Raw genomic sequence first — 18,300 nt, forward strand, 5'->3', positions numbered from 1 at the left:
TCGTTGAATTTAAATGCAAGAATAATTAATTTTTAAAGAAAGTTTAAGATATTTGTTTCAATTTCAAAAGTGATCGGCCTATTTAATAATATTTATTATTTTTTATGAAATATTTAGATATTTTTTTTTCAAAGAAGTGATTTTTGAGTGACAATTACTTCTGATAAATATGCCTCAGAGGGAAACGATAACTCAAAATTTAAGTAAACTAAAGTTGATAGAGAGAAAGTCTTCAAAACTTCATTAACGTCATACTGGGCACTACGAAAATCTTTCATACCCGCTGTTATTTCTATTTACCCCTGCCATTAGCACGTTTTCTCAGTCTAGTCTTCGTGGTCATAACATATTCACTTTTTAGACACACCACGCCCTGCTCGCAAAGGCCTTAACAGTCAATCATTGAAGGTTTGTTTATCTTTGGAACCTCAATCCATTTAGGAGTGTGAAATGACTATTTCCATTTTTTTTGTAGTGCATTCAGTAGATGCAACGGTAATGGAAAAGTTTTAGAAACACTATTAGCACCATCAACTGAAACTATAAAAGTACAAATTGCATCAATACCGCGAAATACCTTTACAAATAAGCTACGAGCGTTAATATTGATTTTCCAGTATAGTGAAGCAAACTGTCCCGTGCTATGTTGAGCGAGTAACATGTCTCGAGCTATGTTGAGCGAGTAACATGTCTCGTGCTATGTTGAACGAGCAATTTGTCTCGTGACGCGTTCAGCCAACAATCTGTCTCGTGAATTTTAGCTTGATCGTTGCACGTGCAAGAATTAATTCCAACTCAAGGTGTTAACTTTAATGCTGTTGAAATGGAATCACGGTCGTCAAACTCATCTTCAACTCCTTTACGAATGATGATTTATCACGTACGTACAAAAACCTTTAGGTTACAAGAAAATTGCTGTGGATAAATAATCCAAACTTTCGTTGGCAGAATCCTTCATTCACTATCATTGATAAAGGCGAAGCTACTGGTTTGGGCATTGAAATGTGGAATTACGTCGCAAAACCATTGAAGAACAAGTGAGTACAGATAATTTATAGACATTAGCACTTGGGAATGGCAATCTGGTCATAAAAACGATGGAACGCATTAAGGTTTTGTAATAAGAGAGGCAAACAGTTATGACGTATAAAACTCTTGACTAAGGAAGTATTCGAAAAGCATGCGACATAATTCGAGATTAATTTTGTATTGAAATTTATAAAAACTTACTGAAGATTTTAATTTACATGATAGCGACTGACGTATTTCTACAAGTGTTAATATGATTTATTGGTTTTCAGCATAACATACATTTTAAATCACAAGCATCCACACCTTGGTCTTATTATAAAAGGCTTGTGGTACGGTGTTTTACAAGATCTCCAACAAAATGTAATTAAACGCTTTGTAACAAGACTTTAAAAACAATTTATAGTAATTGCAACATTTATTTAGCGAAGTGATGGATTAATATACGATTGTTTATACGTTGAGGATCCAACGGGTACAGTTCAGTTCACATCCTCATTCGGAACGTCAACCATTTTATCATTGTCCAGTTACAACGATGAGTGCAAATCAAGTAAAGTCGAAACTCACTTCCCGAAAGTGTCTAGAAATGTAAGTATTATTTCGGTAAATTGCAACCTAGCAAAAATAACTCAGTCAATGAGATACGTTAATGAAGGTCTGTTTCCTAATATGATTTACACCAATCAACTTGTTATTTGTCAAATCCTTCGTACAAGCCACCATTGGTTACGTAGAGAGACCATTATGCATATTTTCTAACTTACAGTTTGCAACAGCAATTTCCGTATCATTCGTTGTTTTCATCATCGTCAATTACATGGGACTCAATTTTTTTCCTCGAAGATCAATAATATGTTCTAACAGTCACAAATATCTTTATACAAGCTTGAACAACTTTTACACCATTGTACTGAAACAACGTAAGTAATGAATTTTCTAACGAAACATTAGATAATAATTCCAGGCTAGAATAATTCGTAAGAGTATGTAAGCCAGTATACTAAATATTAGTGAAATCGATTGAAATGCACGGACGTTATTTTATAAAGAAGGTTTTCACTTTTCGGACCGCCATTTTAAAAGATGGTGGCAAATCGACACCCAAAAGCCATAAAGCGTGTCTTTAGCATATAGGGAATTTTGGTTTCAGAGAGTGCGAGGAGACGGCTATGGATCAACCTCCTTGCTATCCTGGACCTTAACCATTGAAAAAAATTATTTGTTATTTAGCTTTAAAAGATACCACATCTGATGGAATTCGAATTTTAATTGGAATTTTTCTATTGGGGCTTATCATCATTACCAATTTCTACTTGGGTCAAATCAGCGCTGATATGGCTCTATGCGTTAGAGCAAGAGCCAGTTCGATCAAAGATATTGCTTTCGATCCAAGAATATTACCAATATTTTCCAAGAAAAGCTCAGCATTTCACCAAATTATGGTTAAGTATGGCTTATACGGATCTTTCATAATAGCCTTATGATCTTGCACATCAGGAATTCATCGAAATATTAGCTACAGGAATGGTAACGTTAAGCTATAAAATTTCGTAAACGCCTAAATTTCTTTCGGTGACTTGCGCCACCTAGGGAAGATTTTGCCCGCGAGGTGGCAGGCACGATATAAATGAAGCTTGAACTGTTAAAAGGTAAGAAAATGGTTAATTTGCATACTAATTAATAATAAACCAATGGGTAACTGTGGCAAAAATAATTTTGTTGTCGTGGACATGGAGTAGTGGCCATTTTGTTCTGTATTTTTAACTAGCGGGTAATTACGCAATTAGAGGCTAAATTGTCTATGGAGACTCATTACACTGTTAACATTACTGTAGCTAATTTTTCGATGAGTTGTTAGGTCTATAATTTCGATAAATCTTTACCTTATTAAACCAATCACAAGTTGATTATAAAAAGCGACTCAGGAAACGATTAGATAAAAATAAACGTTTCTCCAACTAATTAAATGCACTTCCAGGACTCTAGAATTCCTATTATTCAAAAACTAGCCCAAAAAATTCGTTCAACTGATGGATTGGTTTCGGAAAAAATTTCCGGATTCGAATATTTAATTGACAAACTAGTCAAGCAAAAAAGATTCATTATAATGAGCGAAGAAGAACTTGAATACGCTTTGATCCCAATATGCGCCAACGAAAATCAACGTCCCAATTTTCTAGACGTTGTTGATCCTGAAGTACAGTTACTGAAACAGACAACGAGAAAACTTAATTTCGCCTTTCGTTCCGACGTCCCCAAAGAATTCATTGAAGTCGTTGAACAAAGGCAAGTTGTTGTTATAAATATCAAACCGTAGCCCTATAATGCATAAGTATTGGTCTGACATAGAGGTTTATAGTATCGGCCGATGCTAGACAAAATTAATGAGAACGCTGCAAAACCTTAGTTTAATCGTTTTATTCTTCAAACTAGAGATGATTAGTCGGTAATTTACCAAATACCGCCTCATTTCACTTATATTTTCGTTGTTTTGTTTTTTAAATAGATTGCAACATTTTGTAGCAGTTGGTCTATGGACGGGTTTGAATTTCAAGCCTGATTTAGCTGTATCATTATGCGTGCCCGATCATGATCTGAACTCGAAAACATTGGCCAGTGAATTTAGAAGTTCAATATTCCCACAAACGATGTTCATCAATATGTTTCTAGTTGGCTTTGGAGGCGCGTTCGCATTCTTCATCTTTGAATGGATACTTCATTTAACTCAACGAAGGAGATCAGTGCGCTTGCGCAGAAGGCGTCGACGACGAAAGAAATACAAACCACTATTTCTACCCGTGCGCTTACCATCAAATTACTATAGTCAAACTTTGCCTTAGATCAAATCCAAATCTTTACTCCTATTATTCCAATTATTCTAGAAGAGAAGCAAACACCACAGGGGCGGTGTCACCTTCTTGGGTTATTTACCTCGTGCCAAGAAGCACCGCTAGAGGCAGTGCGAGTTGGCTAGCTTCCCTCCGCTGGTCATTAATGGAACGGTCTATTAATACTTTTCAACTTGTAATGTGTATAAGGGTCACCTGTTCTTCCACTGTCTGGTTCTAAAGTGGGCAGGTCAAAGTACTTGAACCTAGAACTTTGTTGAGTATTGTGATACTGTAACGAAACAGGAATTAATACCGCTTTACTTGGAATACGTATCTTTCCACAAGTTTTTCCAATATCAGGGACCTAAGTGGGCGGACCCAGACGCTAAGTAACGTCAGCTACGCTTGTGACGTATTATTGTCATGTAACCCCCCTATAAGATACGAAATGTTTTTTGAAAAAAGGACTAATTATTTTCGCATTTGTCTTTAATAGTTTTAATTAGTGTACACTATCTTCGCTAGATGGCATCGGGTACTTAATAAAAGAGAGATCAAGGAGAGTTAACGTCCCCATTTCTAAAAGCGACTAGCTCTTAAGGATATTTCTTTGAAACAGGTTTTTGTTAGTCCCACTTTACTTGGCCCCGAGATTCGACGTCAGTCATCTATCCTAGTAATTACGACCCTGAGGCAATACGCGATAGCACTTGGCTCGTGCTCCATGCACCATCCCGTATAAATGAATATAATATAAAATTCCTACATCTACCACGCGCCACCCTTGGGCATTCTGAATGAGTGATCGTGACCAATTTAAACGAAGTGGTCTAACACTTAAAATTGTTAATATTAAATTATAGATTTTTTCAAAGCAAATTACATAGTTTGAATTTTGAAATAGTTTATTAAGAAACTATTATTACAAGTAAACCTTATTATGTGTTGTAGAATTACTTTAATTTATTTTGACCCTCAACATGACCCCAGGGGAAGGGGGGGGGGGTAATAAAATCAATAAAAAGTGATTAACACTTATAAGTCGTCAGCAAGTAAGAGCATGCAGTGTTCATGGGACGATTTTAAGTCAAAAATGTTTTTTGTCATTTTGCTGTCCAAGCTACCATTTTCGGGTTCGGATTGGAGTGTTTTTGGAAACAGAGTTATACCACTTTAAGGTGGAGATGCAAAATTCATTGGGATATACAGTAGAGAATTAATTCTATCTTTTGGTCTATTTTGCTTAGTTATTTGAGCCCTGATTGCTCAATTAACTAATAATTCGAGCGCAAGTATTTAGTGTCTTTCGAAAGGGAATGTCTATCATATGTTGAACTGAGCAGTTGTAACGCTGCAAAATGTAAAATCAATGTTGCTCTGATTGTTGTAACCTCGAGTAATAGATATCATGAAATGGAGTAGACTTTTTTGGAGTTGAAACATTTTTTAATAAATCATAGCTATTTGTTCTGATTTGTAACGAAATAGAGTACATTGTCTAGCCACTTTATCACTATTAGACATTAGCGCAATTGCGGCAGCCCTATTAGCTCGTGTCAACGGGGGATTAGAGCGAGTATTTGGCTATGATATAATAAGTCTCCCCTTTCTGTAGGTAGGTAACCCCCCCCCCCGAATGTCTTTCGCACGAATCGTACGCTCCGTCTCTCTTCTGTTTCAAGAGTTCCTTAACATCCCTCAACTATTCGAGGGAATCCTCACCCCTGAAGTTATCCACAACACCCACATTATACGTTAAAGACATCATCAGGCCTTATCTGAGAGAGCTACCGCTCCATTAGAATAAACACAGACGACTCAATTTATTTCACTGCTTCATGGTAAATGACTTAGACAGCTACTATGCTTAGAGCTTGGTGGGAAGAGCTGAAATGGAGTAGTAATTTTGATACTTATAACGTAGCCACTGTAACCTCATGTATGGAAGAGTAACAAAGTCCTCCCAGCATCCTCAGTGGCGTTTTGGTAGGGTCATACGGTAGAAATGTCAACAGTGCGAGAGACTTTCATTGCTACTCCATCTCACCTCTATCCTCTAAGCTTAAAGATGTAAATAGACCTTTTTCAAAAGTGTCGCCTGGTTGATATAAAAATGTATCGGTGTCATTTTAAATTTTTTATGGATCTCTAATGATTTCAAGGTCTATTTTTAATTGCCCTTCGTAATTTTCAAGGCTTGTAGATACGTTTCTATTGGCTTCTGACTATCTGCCACCGAAAACGTCAACAACGCTCCCTGTGTGTTAAAAATATAAGCTAATTCGTGAGAAGTAGCTTCAACCAAAGGTAGGGGCGTGCGTAAGGTGCTTTGGGAGACTTTCATTGCCGAACATGGCCCAACAACATAACTTCTCCATATAACCTCCCTCCTCGAAGCTCGAGAACCGACTTCGTTATGTTTCAAAGTCCAATTTCGAGTAGAGTGGCGACAACCTCGCCACGGAGCGAGCGTGTTTGAGAAGGATTTGCCACTCTGTTGGAATCGTCGTGACCTAACTCTGCGCCAGTCAGATTCAATCCGGCTCTCAGTCGGTGAAGCAGGCGCGAATCTCTCATCGCGCTTCTGAGCCTACATAGACTTACTGGCTTTGCAATCCCTTGTATTACGACAGTGGAACCAGTTGGTGTTGTGTTTATTTTCATTGTCAGCTCGACTAACTCAATTGGAAAGAACTCGTCGATTCTTTAATTGTGTTACGGATTTTCGCTTGGATAACGTTGGTTTGTTTGACAATACTTTGTGCGCGACCCTTCATTGTACAACTCAGGATATTACGATATAATGTTGGCCATTGTGTCCTCCTCACAATAACGAAAGTAAGATTTATCTTCATTTAAATAATCGAAAGTGTTTCTGTTTTTATTCATTTATTTGTGTGTCGCTATTTAATTATTGTCAATGGTTACAATTTGAATTGAAGGTAAGGCTTCGCTGAACCGCGCCGTGTCCTTATCTGCGGTTTATTTGAAATCGAAATTCTTTTTATGTGGCTTCAATTTCAGTGAACGACCTGTGATTAAGATATTGGATTTCAATTTATGGTTTTTTAGTTTCCAGGGTTGTCTCCTTTAGAGTAAAGACAAATACGATTTTGTTTAAATGTTGAAGGGTCTTAATATAAGTATGGTAACAATACATAACAAGCGTGACACTTGTCATTGTCGTAGTGCTTAGCGAGAGAAAGTACGTGAAAATCACTTGAACTTTTGAAATTTTGCAAATTCATGTTGATTTGTTAGTAGCAGAGTTTGAGGGAATACGACGGTGGCCTTACCATGTAGGTCTTGCAAGCCCCGTGTCCGCTGGAGGTGACTTGACCTCAACACCCTTTCGGTCATCTCCCAAATAAACCTCATAACTTTCCCTGTATCAACACAAACAGAAACGATGATTATTCGTATCCTTCCAAGGACCCTATTGCATTGAAACCCTTAGTAAAAAAGAAATACTTTGACGCAACATGGATTCATTAACACCAACATACCCCCGTTAACGGCGACATACCATCATTAACTTCAACATATCCCCGTTAACGGCGACATACCATAATTAACTGCAAAAATACCCCCGTTAACGGCGACATACCATAATTAACTGCAAAAATACCCCCGTTAACGGCGACATACCATAATTAACTGCAAAAATACCCCCGTTAACGGCGACATACCATAATTAACTGCAAAATACCCCCGTTAACGGCGACATCCCATCATTAACCGCAAAATACCCCGTTAACGGCGACATACCATCATTAACTGCAAAATACCCCGTTAACGGCGACATACCATCATTAACCGCAAAATACCCCCGTTAACGGCGACATACCATCATTAACCGCAAAATACCCCCATTAACGGCGACATAACATCATTAACTGCAACATACCCCCGTTAACGGCGACATACCATCATTAACTAAAAATACCCCCGTTAACGGCGACATACCATTATTAACTGACTGCAACATACCTCCATAAATGGCATGGAGTGCATATCATACTAACTGTTACTAGGTTACTGATGTCTATATTCATGAATTATTGGTATCAACTCGTCAAAACTTATTTGAATATCGTTATAAAAACTATTAAACAAATAATTCTTTACTGCATTAATTAGCACCCTTTAGATATTAGCTTAATTAGTCCCTGGTATTCAAATGCTTTCCCTCGCTAACCAAACAGAGCTTAAATCAAACAAAGAGAGCGTCTACTAACGACCTTTACTATCTATTCTATCGGGACGGAAAACGCGAGGGTGAAACCGAGGGGGCGGACATAAAACGAGGGATTCATTATGCTTGACTAGAATCGAAGTATCGATCGAATAATTCTGTCAGTATTCAGGAAGAGACGAATATAAATCGAATATCCCCGGGATGGGATCACAAAGGAATGCCCTTCCTCGTGGCGCGGGACCTAGGACCTTTTTCGTGATAGGAAAATACAACCGCTGGCATTAAACATCAATTTCATCATACAAAAGGAAGTTTGCTTTTAGGTTCAAAGGATGACTAATGAAGGGTGGGTCCGTGCCCATACTAAAATGAAATATTGCATAATGCAACAAAGAAATTCGGTTCTTCTATGGCAAGCGAGATTGTGTACTGTTTCGTTACAGCCTTAGCTGCATGGGTCCATCGTCTAAGCCGAGTTCTAAATCAAATAGACCATTCCATAAAGGTCCATTCAGACTAGAGTTAGATTCTACGTTCTCGTCGGTCACCCAGCTCGTTAATTTCGTTATGGCCACGTCCGTGCGTTCATTTTCCTGTTCCGACGCGTGAGCAGACGATTTAAAAACTTGTCGCGTATATGGTGATTTTTTGAACCAACACTTTTGAATACTTAAATAGCTGCTTATCCAAAATAACGAATACAGTCAAGAAAGCGCAAAGATTTTAGTCTTGTCTGAAAGATACTTTAATTGCAGCAAAGAAACAAACACCATAGGATGAGGGGTTATTTCCCTGGCGCCAAGAAGCACCGCTAGAGGCAGTGCGAGTCAGATAGCCTCCATCAGTGTGTAGTGAACTCTGGCTCCGTCTGACATTGACTCTTGACACGAGGGAAATAACGTAAGTGTGCAGTCCTGCCCCCGTGCGTTGGTTTTTCTGCAAGTTATAAATGGACTGATCTATAAGTACCCTAATTGTCAGTAAATCTGGGCGTAGCAGGCTCTAGGCGATACATTAAGGAATAATCAACCTTCTAACCTTTCTTATAGTTTGCCTAACCTAACCTTATAACAATTTTGTGAGCCCACAATTAAAAAATCCGGCATGGTAACCACTTCATAAGTAATTAATTCTAATAAAGTTTGAATCCTAATCGTTAGAATCGTAGTTGTATTTATTAAGAAAGACGCGTTCATACAGAGTCAATTTGGAAAGATGCGAAGAAAGCTTCAAAATTGACTAATGATGACCTTGTTAGGGTAGCCATTGTTTTGTTGAAGGTCATGATGGCGGAGTGACCATTGTTGAAAATATATCTCTAGACTAAAACAGCTCGTCTATATATTGGCTGCTAATTGATATTTCGCGTGAAGCTCTACTTTTCAATTAAAAGCGATTTATGTCGCAGCTACGTCTCCCGAAAAATAAGTACTATATCTTAACAATGTGTCGAAGAAATTATGTAGGTTTTAATTTCATACTTAAAATTATTTATTACTTTTAACGGAAAACCTCTAGCAAGTTTAATTAAAACATAATTCATACATTTTACAGCTGAATAATTAAACTGAAATAGAATAACCTTTAGCTAATTAGTATAATTAACCCGATTTCTTACAGATGCTCCGAATTACAATTCCATATTTAATTATGAAAGTACGAGTACTCTCAACCAGGATTTATTTTTAATTCCCGCTAGAGCGGTCCCTCTCATTATTAATTAAACAGCCTTTCTCTGAAATTGATTCTTAATGAGTTGTATACATGCTCGTGTTCCCGGACAGATAATGAGAGAATCCACTTTCCCACGATAGGATTTCAATGTTCAGCTCCTCATCTCTCGACATAATCAACCTAATTGCTAATTCGCAAAGTGGAGTGCATTGGGGGGTCTTTTCAGATGTCGGCTTATGAGGATTTATTTGAGGAGAAATAATATTAATTAGCCTTTAATTTGCTTGAACAATTGAGCAATGTTTTATATCCCCGAAGCATCAAAGGCTTCTATGTGAATGATAGTAGACATCTATTCAGCAAGAGTTGATTACGACTTACGTCGTCTGCTTAGCTTAAGTGAATACGCTTTATTCCCTATACCATTGCCGAGGCTTAGTAGGTGATTTTTAACTGAAAATATTGCAGTGTCGTTTGCAATGAAAAAATCAATCATAGGTCAGAAATAAGATGTAATGCAATCATGGTTAAACTAAAAGCGATAATGAATTATAATAACCATTCTTGCTTAATTACCAAATGAAGGACCGAGCATAGGCAGACGGCAATAAATTCAATTTTAGAAGTAGGAATGGAGAACAGAGTACTCTAGGCTCGCGTCATAGTCCCGTACCCCCTTCCCCGGGACGGAGGGGGGTATGAAAGAAGAGGCTGGTCATAGCGAGAGAGGTAAAAAGTAATTACGTATTTTTCGTCGTCCCCGTTAGCAACGTCATCAAAACGTAGTTTAAGTGAGCCAATAAGATAATTTAAACTTTTCGTTACGTGTTGGAGGGAGTGGCTCTATAATGGGCTATGAGTCGGACTGAAGTGAAAACTAACTTTTCTCCATCCCTACTTCTAAAATTAAATCTATCTCTGATACAACTTATGGTTGAATATAGCATTATTGGTGTTTTTCGGGGGCAGCAGTGTCATAATTTCGACCAGGATTTAAAGAAGTTAAATTAAAACTTAAAATCAGTATCCTTATCTTTAGACAAATTCATTCATACACTTTTTCGCTACAAAGAAGCCGGATTTCCGAAGAAACGCTTACAAAGAAGCTTCTATGTTGATAAAACACCAAGCGGGAAGTTAGTTCCCACGAACTTGATTTCGAACAAGCGCCCGAAGCCTTCTTTTTCTTATCGCGTACACCATCCTTGAGTATATACCCTCTTCAGTGATGTAGTACTACACTATGTTTAAATATTTTAAAAATAAATATACAATGGTTGGGAATTGTTGCTTTGTCTTTACACCCCACTTATAGTGCTCAAGACGTTAGCTGTTTTAGCACACTTTACAAATTATCTTCTTTGGAAACGCTCCAGAATTAGTTCCTAGTATTTCTTAAATAAGATAAACACACTTTAGTGAAGGAACTGCTGAAAAGGGAACGTAATACTAAAATAACAAAATGGATAATATTTTCATGACATTCAAAATTATCTTCGAAGACATGATAATATTGTATTGTATTGTCATCGGAATTGGAAATATATTTAAAGCTTAGACCACCTAACCATGGACAGGCAACTGAAAAGGGAGTTACTTAAAGCATGGCTGTGGCAGCGGGTGTTGCATATTTATTACAAAACTCCGGTAAAATAGTAAAATTAGGCGAAAAAATGTGGTCGGCGTGCTACACATCGCCATTTGTTAATGCGGTTGTCCGTGGTTAGATGCTCCTCTGAGTTTAAAGTTTCAAATAGAATCGATTTCGTAACGTTCGATTCGATTTGCTTTACTTTTGCTATTTAGGATTACATGTTTCCTTTTCGATGATAAATTAAAAAATAATACCATGGATAAAGAATGCGCGTGAGGAATTTGTTTTCACTCTACAGGATAGGCAACTCCCTATCTCGAACGACAGCTTATTCTGTATATACTCTATTACAACATCGGTTGTCAGCACGCGCAAAGCTAGGTCTCGAGGTAACCTAGCTTTGCGCGTGCTGACAAGAGACAAAAAACTTCAGGATATTTTAAACGATTTTAAATCCTGAAGATCCTGAAGTTTTTTGTCTCTTGTCAGCACGCGCAAGGCTAGATTACATAGAGACCTAGCTTTACGCGTGCTGACAACCGATGTTGTAACAGAGTATATACAGAATAAGCTGTCGTTCGAGATAGGGAGTTGCCGATCCTATAGCGTGAAAACAAATTTCCGCACGCGCATTCTTTATCCATGATAATACTAATTCCACCCTAACGAAGTCTCCGGTAACAGCTTATACGATGGTAATTACCTAATGAAAACTGAAGGTAATCGTTTGGAGATGCAAAAATCATTAATTACTCATTAAATCTATTTTGCATCCAAAGTTAAAAACCGATCAAGTGGAATTGCCTTCCAAAAATTCTGTTACAAAATTTCAGTGTAACTAAAAAAATATGTAAAGACATGAAAATATTGTTTTGAAACCAGATCTACCTCTGTGTAGAAAAGTGTCAAGTAAACCGTTAGGTATACGATAATTATTAGCAGAAGTGAGATGAGACTTGAAGTACTGAGCTAACCAAATTCTTCACTCGGCGAAAGTGAATATTCTTGATAACACACCAACGGTTTGCCCTCTGGTGGCGGTTTCAGAATTTCCCCTCCAAAACGTGAGACGCTCGCGGTGGTAGACGACCGAACTAGATTCAAGCACCCGCGTCCGTGTTCCGCGGCTTTAGGTTGAGGGGAAGGGGGTAGGAAATGTTTTTGGAACTCGACCAGTTTTTTTCTCTTTAGTTTTAGCGCGTGGGAAGCGGCATAAAATCCTCAAATTTGTTCACTAGTGCCAGGATCTACTATCAATGCTAGAGCCCTTCACTTCTAGTCTCATCTCACTTCTGTTATTAGCAAAAATAAGTGGTTCACTGTAGCGCTTGTCAAAGTCTTGGACCCCCTTCCACGGGACGGGGCGGGGGTATGAAAGAAGAGGCGGGTCATAGCGACAGAGGTAAAAAGTAATAACGTATTTTTCGCCGTCCCAGTCAGCAACGTCATCAAAACGTAGTTTAAGTGAGCCAATAAGATAATTTAAACATTTCGTTACGAGTTGAAGGGAGGGGCTCAATACTGGGCTACGAGTTGAATTGAAGTAAATGCAAACCGTTCTCCATTCCTACTTCTAAAGTCAAATCTATCCCTGGTAGCACTCTCATTTTTCACCATTTTCAAACAACTTTGGTTGCCATCGAATATTGTATAGTCTTGCGGCTCTTTTGCTTTAGATCTTTCACATGCAACGAGGGGATAGCCAATTGAGTATGACGCTTGAATAATTCATTATTTAAAATTTTAACGTCTGTAGTTGCTTACCAATAAATAGCAATAGTTTCGTATTCAGGTGATTAGGTGGTAGATAGACTTAGTCTCTTTTCGGAAAGGTAAAATTTTGGTTTCCAACTTGTTGAATTAAAAAAGAAATCTGTCTATATCGCTTAAGTTATTAAAGTCAAAGTAAATGGAAGAAAGTTGTTTGAAAGAAGAAAGCTCCATTATGAAACGCTTTCAAGTATAAAGTGTTTACTGCTTTAAACGAATATAATACTTATAGCACGAAACACAATACCGGAAATGGATACAAATTGAAAGAGCTTTATTTATCAAAGTACTTAATAGCTTTTCTAATGTGTAAACATGTAAATATTAAAGCCAATAGTACAAAATCAATAACTCTATTACAATAAGCTGGCACGTTGATTGAATTGGAGCTCAGGATTTTAGGCCTACCCCTAACAAAGACCAGCTATTCATTTAACGTCATGTGATCTCAAAAAAAATCGAGTGAACACAAAGTGTTAAATTGCAGTTCCATGGTTTATAGTAAGGCATAAGCAACAAGAATTTGTATTTACTTAGCCACCTCTCGATTGAATTCGTTAAGTTTCGAAGTCAAACTCAAAAGTTAACAAGTTTTTAAAAAGCATGCGTCTTATCAGAAGTAAGATGAGACTTGAAGTACTGAGCTAACCAAATTCTTCACTTGGCGAAAGTGAATATTCTTGATAAGACACCAACGGTTGGCCCTCTGGTAGCGGTTTCTGAATTTCCCGTCCAAAACGTGAGACGCTCGTGGTGGTGGACGACCGAACTAGATTCAAGCACCCGCGTCCGTGTTCCGCGGCTTTAGGTTGAGGGGAAGGGGGTAGGAAATGTTTTTGGAACTCGACCAGTTTTTTTCTCTTTAGTTTTAGCGCGTGGGAAGCGGCATAAAATCCTCAAATTTGTTCACTAGTGCCAGGATCTACTATCAATGCTAGAGCCCTTCACTTCTAGTCTCATCTCACTTCTGTTATTAGCAAAAATAAGTGGTTCACTGTAGCTAAATTGGACAGGAACCATTAATAGCGAGCTAGGTCTCGTTCAAATTACAATCATTACCTAAAGTACAATACTTTCCCATACTCTCGCCTTAATTATTTTAAATCTAATTCTATTGTTTCCCGAAATGGAGAGTCGACTGGTTTTCCGGGTTATTCCCGGGTCTTTATGAAACTGGTCGGATTATTAAATATTAGGTCTGAGATGTTTTTGATTTTACAGTTAAAATTATAAAAGTGACCAATTATGGTATAGCTTTAAAAACTTTACATTGTGAAGATACATACTTAAGTCTTATTTCACAGTAGACTTTGAACGAAAAACGTCCAGGTCAACGTGTAACATTCAGCCTAGAAGACATTATGTAATTAAATTCGTAAATATCTTTAAATGCATTTCCAGTATCCATTATTAAACTTGTAGGTGTTAAGATTCATTTAAAAATTGTGGAATTAAATTGTCACTTGTGATAATATTTCTTGCAATAAAAATGAAAAAACTACAATAAGTCTTCTCACACATTTATCGTTCATTTTCGTAATTTTATAAATGCATCTCGAGTCTCTAAATATTCTTAAGCATAACATTGAGTCACTCACTAATTAGTACCTTACATTTAGCTAAAGATACATGTAGGCCTATAATTTAAAAGTTTTGTAAAATTCAAATGGGTCCTTAATTATACGGAGTAGAATTTGGCCTTCAGGCTAGAAAATGGTACAGTGAAACGTTTACCTGTGTTAGTATATTACTGGTAAAGCCGGGACCATAATTGAAGAAGTTACTCCACGACTTCTCGACCTTATTGCTGGGGAAATAAAAAAAAAAACCTGAATTTTTACTAGTAAATTCTTAACCTAATTTTTTATATTCGTTCTTCGTTCATTTCAACGCGTACCGGCTTCAAAAATATACGTTTGTAAAGAAAAACTTCATTCTGACAAAATGCGTATAAAATCTCTGCAGCGTCTTTTAATAGAAACTAAACACGTTGTATTTTATAACGGTATATTCCTTTAAATACACGAGGAGATGAATCTAAGGCCGAGCCAGCTCCTATTTTGGCCCCTGGCTACAAAATTTATTTAATCCGGATTTTCCACTTCTGGACACGTTCAAAGGAGTGTGAACAAAAATTGAGAGGTAGAATGAAAACTTCACCGGGTTTCGGGACCAAAGAACTTCCAAGTTTAATATTAATATCAATGTGGAAGGTTATGTTTCACTTGTAAATAATCTCGGGATCAAATAAAAGCGATGTGGGAATTTTTATCACGATGTAATGATACTTCAGTATATTGGAGAAGATTGTGTCATATCCTTTTGTTTGTCATTTTGGTGACGAGGTGAAAAAGACTAACGGCGTCGCTCCAAATTGGACTAAATTGGACAGGTGTAGGCTAAATTGGACAGGCGTAGGCTAAAATGAACAGGCGTAGGCTAAATTGGACAGGCGTAGGCTAAATTGGACAGGCGTAGGCTAAATTGGACCGGCGTAGGCTAAATTGGACCGGCGTAGGCTAAATTGGACCGGCGTAGGCTAAATTGGACCGGCGTAGGCTAAATTGGACCGGCGTAGGCTAAATTTGACCAATATCGACTAAAGGTCTGGCGAACATTATAACTTGGCCATACTTAAATTTTTCATACCTACTAAAACCTCAAACGAAAAAACACAAATAATAATATTTTTATTATTGCCGAATTACCTATTTAAAATCAATCTTATGTTTCAAATTTATTTAAAAAATATTCTGACACATTTTTCAAATCACGATTTCACCTTCACCACGACGATAGCGTTCTATTTTTAAAGTGTTTCATCCCATTTTAATCATGCAACCGAGAAAGAAGATTTGCTTCCTCAAAAATCTATTTACCGAAAAGAAAACCTCAACTATGCAAAAAAAAAATAAAACCATGCTATGAATACACAATGTATAATATTATAAAGATGCTCTTCAATGGGTCATTCCAAAAAGCGCAAAATACCTGCTTATCTTTATTTACATCCTTGAATGAATCAACCTCCTTTGGACCCAGTTTCTTGCGCAAAAGATGTAAATTGAAAAAAAAAAAGAAATACCCATCGTTTCTTGACGAGTACAAATACAGTTTCTTAATTCATTAGCGTCAAAATGTAGGTTAGCATGGTTTATTGAAATCTATTGCGATATCACAAAAATAATTACAATTTCTTTATGGTTCCGAAGGTCCTTCACGATAAATATTTAGTTTATAATATTTAAGTTCGAATCTTGAAGGACTTGAAGCTATGTGCTCGTCTTCAGACGAATAGCTAGCCCTTTGTCACTGCTCGGAATTAGGCAAATATTCGTTTCGAATTACCAGAATAAATTTTAAATCATGACAAATGCATTACACAAATTGTTTTTATTTATCGATTTGTCTGTAATAAATTTGCACATAGATTTATGTGCAATAATGTTATGTTAAACTATATTAAAAATTAATAAAAATAGGTAATACAATTTCAAAAATATTTAAATTTTTAATTTAAATTGTTTCGTCCGATTATAGAATAGCACTGAAATGAATTTTTTCGTACAGATTAAAATTCCCGTGGTTTTACATTTTCCATATTTTATACATAAAGATATTTTAAAATTGAAATAATAAATTTAAATTAAATTGGGTTGAATTTTAAATTCCGTGGCGGTCCTCTACCTGTCACCGTTTCAAATACTGGGCGATTTTAACACATTCAGTGCGAGTTCGAATACCAATGAAGCTTGAATCCGGAAATATTGACACCCAAACTTTGGCCGACTTAATTATACTGAAATGCGATATTCTTTCCGTAATTGTAATAACGCCTTGGATTCTTAGCAATTATCTTAATCGGTTACGCGTAATTACCTCTAAATACATTATATCTAACGCTAGCAAATAAAAATCTGAACATTCGATAAGTCTAAAATCCAATTTTGGTTCTTTCAAACGTTGTATTCTTAATACTAATTTTGTATAATCAGGGATAGATTTAATTTTAGAAGTAGGAATGAATAACAGAGTAATGTGGGCGCGCGTCAAAGTCCCGAACCCCGTTCCACGGGACGGAGGGGTATGAAAGAAGAGGCGGCGGGTCATAGCGACAGAGGTAAAAAGGAATTACGTATATTTCGCCGTCCCCGGCAGCAACGTCATCAAAACGTAGTTTAAGTGAGCCAATAAGATAATTTAAACTTTTCGTTACGTAAATACTAACCGCTCTCTATTCCTACTTCTAAAATTAAATCTATCCCTGGTATAATCTATAATTATTAATAGATGATAATAGCTAGCTACTGGTGAAATCAAAGGTAAATTGCATAATTGTAATTATACACACTTTACTGTTTCATTGGTCTGCCGTTAAGTAAATCGATTTTTTTCGTCAGCGATTTGCTCCATTCTCTATTACGATAAAAATCTCATTGCATCCTTGAAAGAAATATGAAACTATGAATATATTTGTTGAGCAACTTGTTAAGTGTATGTGTTTAAGCACCGTACATTTTTCTTTCTTTGAGTAATTAAATTTCATCCAAAAATTCCCTGGCAGAATAGGGTCTTTCAGATTCCTTCCCTTACTTAACAGCAGCTAGGGTGTGGTTCGAAATCCTAAATTCTGGAGGACAGCGGGGATTCTCATACAATATTGTACAAATATGGTACACCATTATCGCCAAAAATGAAGATTGACAATGATAAATCAAGCCAAAAGTACATAGATAAAACCCAAAAGTATTCTTCATTGAACCTTGCTCCTGCCGTGTAATACGCGAAACCCCCTTTACCTCTCAGAATAGTGTCGACCCCCGTCTGCGTTTGATTCATTACCTTCACGACCGTAGCACAGGGAACATGAGTGAATAGGCTCAATATAGCAGCAGAAGTTAACTCTAGTACCAAGAATTAACGTTTAGATCGCCACCATAGAGTACAATTTTCTGTAAACCTTTGACCTCAAAGAGACCTCTGTTTGGTTGGTTCACGTAGAGATTGAGAGAAGGGACGTTAATTTGCTTCTCATTTTACATGGCTTCTACAGTCATGGCTGGGAAATGTGAATGAAGTATACTTTTGGTTTTATCTGTGAACTTTTGTTCAAACTTATATTAGAAGTTCATAAATTTCATTTTTACGTTAGAAGTTAAAACATTTCTTTGTATCCACTCAAATCTGACTTCCTTCCAACA

General features: G+C 36.9%; 2 protein-coding genes across 2 annotated transcripts in view; both read left to right on the forward strand.

Annotated features, from left to right (window-relative positions):
• The first annotated feature begins 73 nt into the window (after window positions 1-73).
• On the forward strand, window positions 74-3,872 carry LOC149709320 (uncharacterized). Its single transcript, XM_089864012.1, has 9 exons — window positions 74-408; window positions 476-880; window positions 949-1,037; window positions 1,302-1,392; window positions 1,456-1,620; window positions 1,799-1,952; window positions 2,263-2,474; window positions 3,011-3,318; window positions 3,539-3,872. Exons 2-9 carry the CDS (start codon window positions 824-826, stop codon window positions 3,870-3,872), a joined length of 1,410 nt encoding a protein of 469 aa, XP_089720138.1. The 5' UTR covers window positions 74-408; window positions 476-823.
• Window positions 3,873-6,368: 2,496 nt separating this feature from the next.
• The window catches only part of LOC149709321 (uncharacterized), a 38,075-nt gene continuing 26,143 nt past the window's right edge, over window positions 6,369-18,300 (forward strand). Inside the window, exon 1 of the mRNA XM_089864672.1 lies at window positions 6,369-6,701. The gene's annotated coding sequence lies outside the window, so the exon portion shown is untranslated. The remainder of the gene's footprint in view (window positions 6,702-18,300) is intronic.

The sequence above is a fragment of the Phalangium opilio genome, unplaced genomic scaffold (assembly GCF_054372755.1).
Source record: "Phalangium opilio isolate 3A_F unplaced genomic scaffold, DU_Popi_V2 ptg000013l_1, whole genome shotgun sequence".
NCBI lineage: Eukaryota > Metazoa > Arthropoda > Arachnida > Opiliones > Phalangiidae > Phalangium > Phalangium opilio.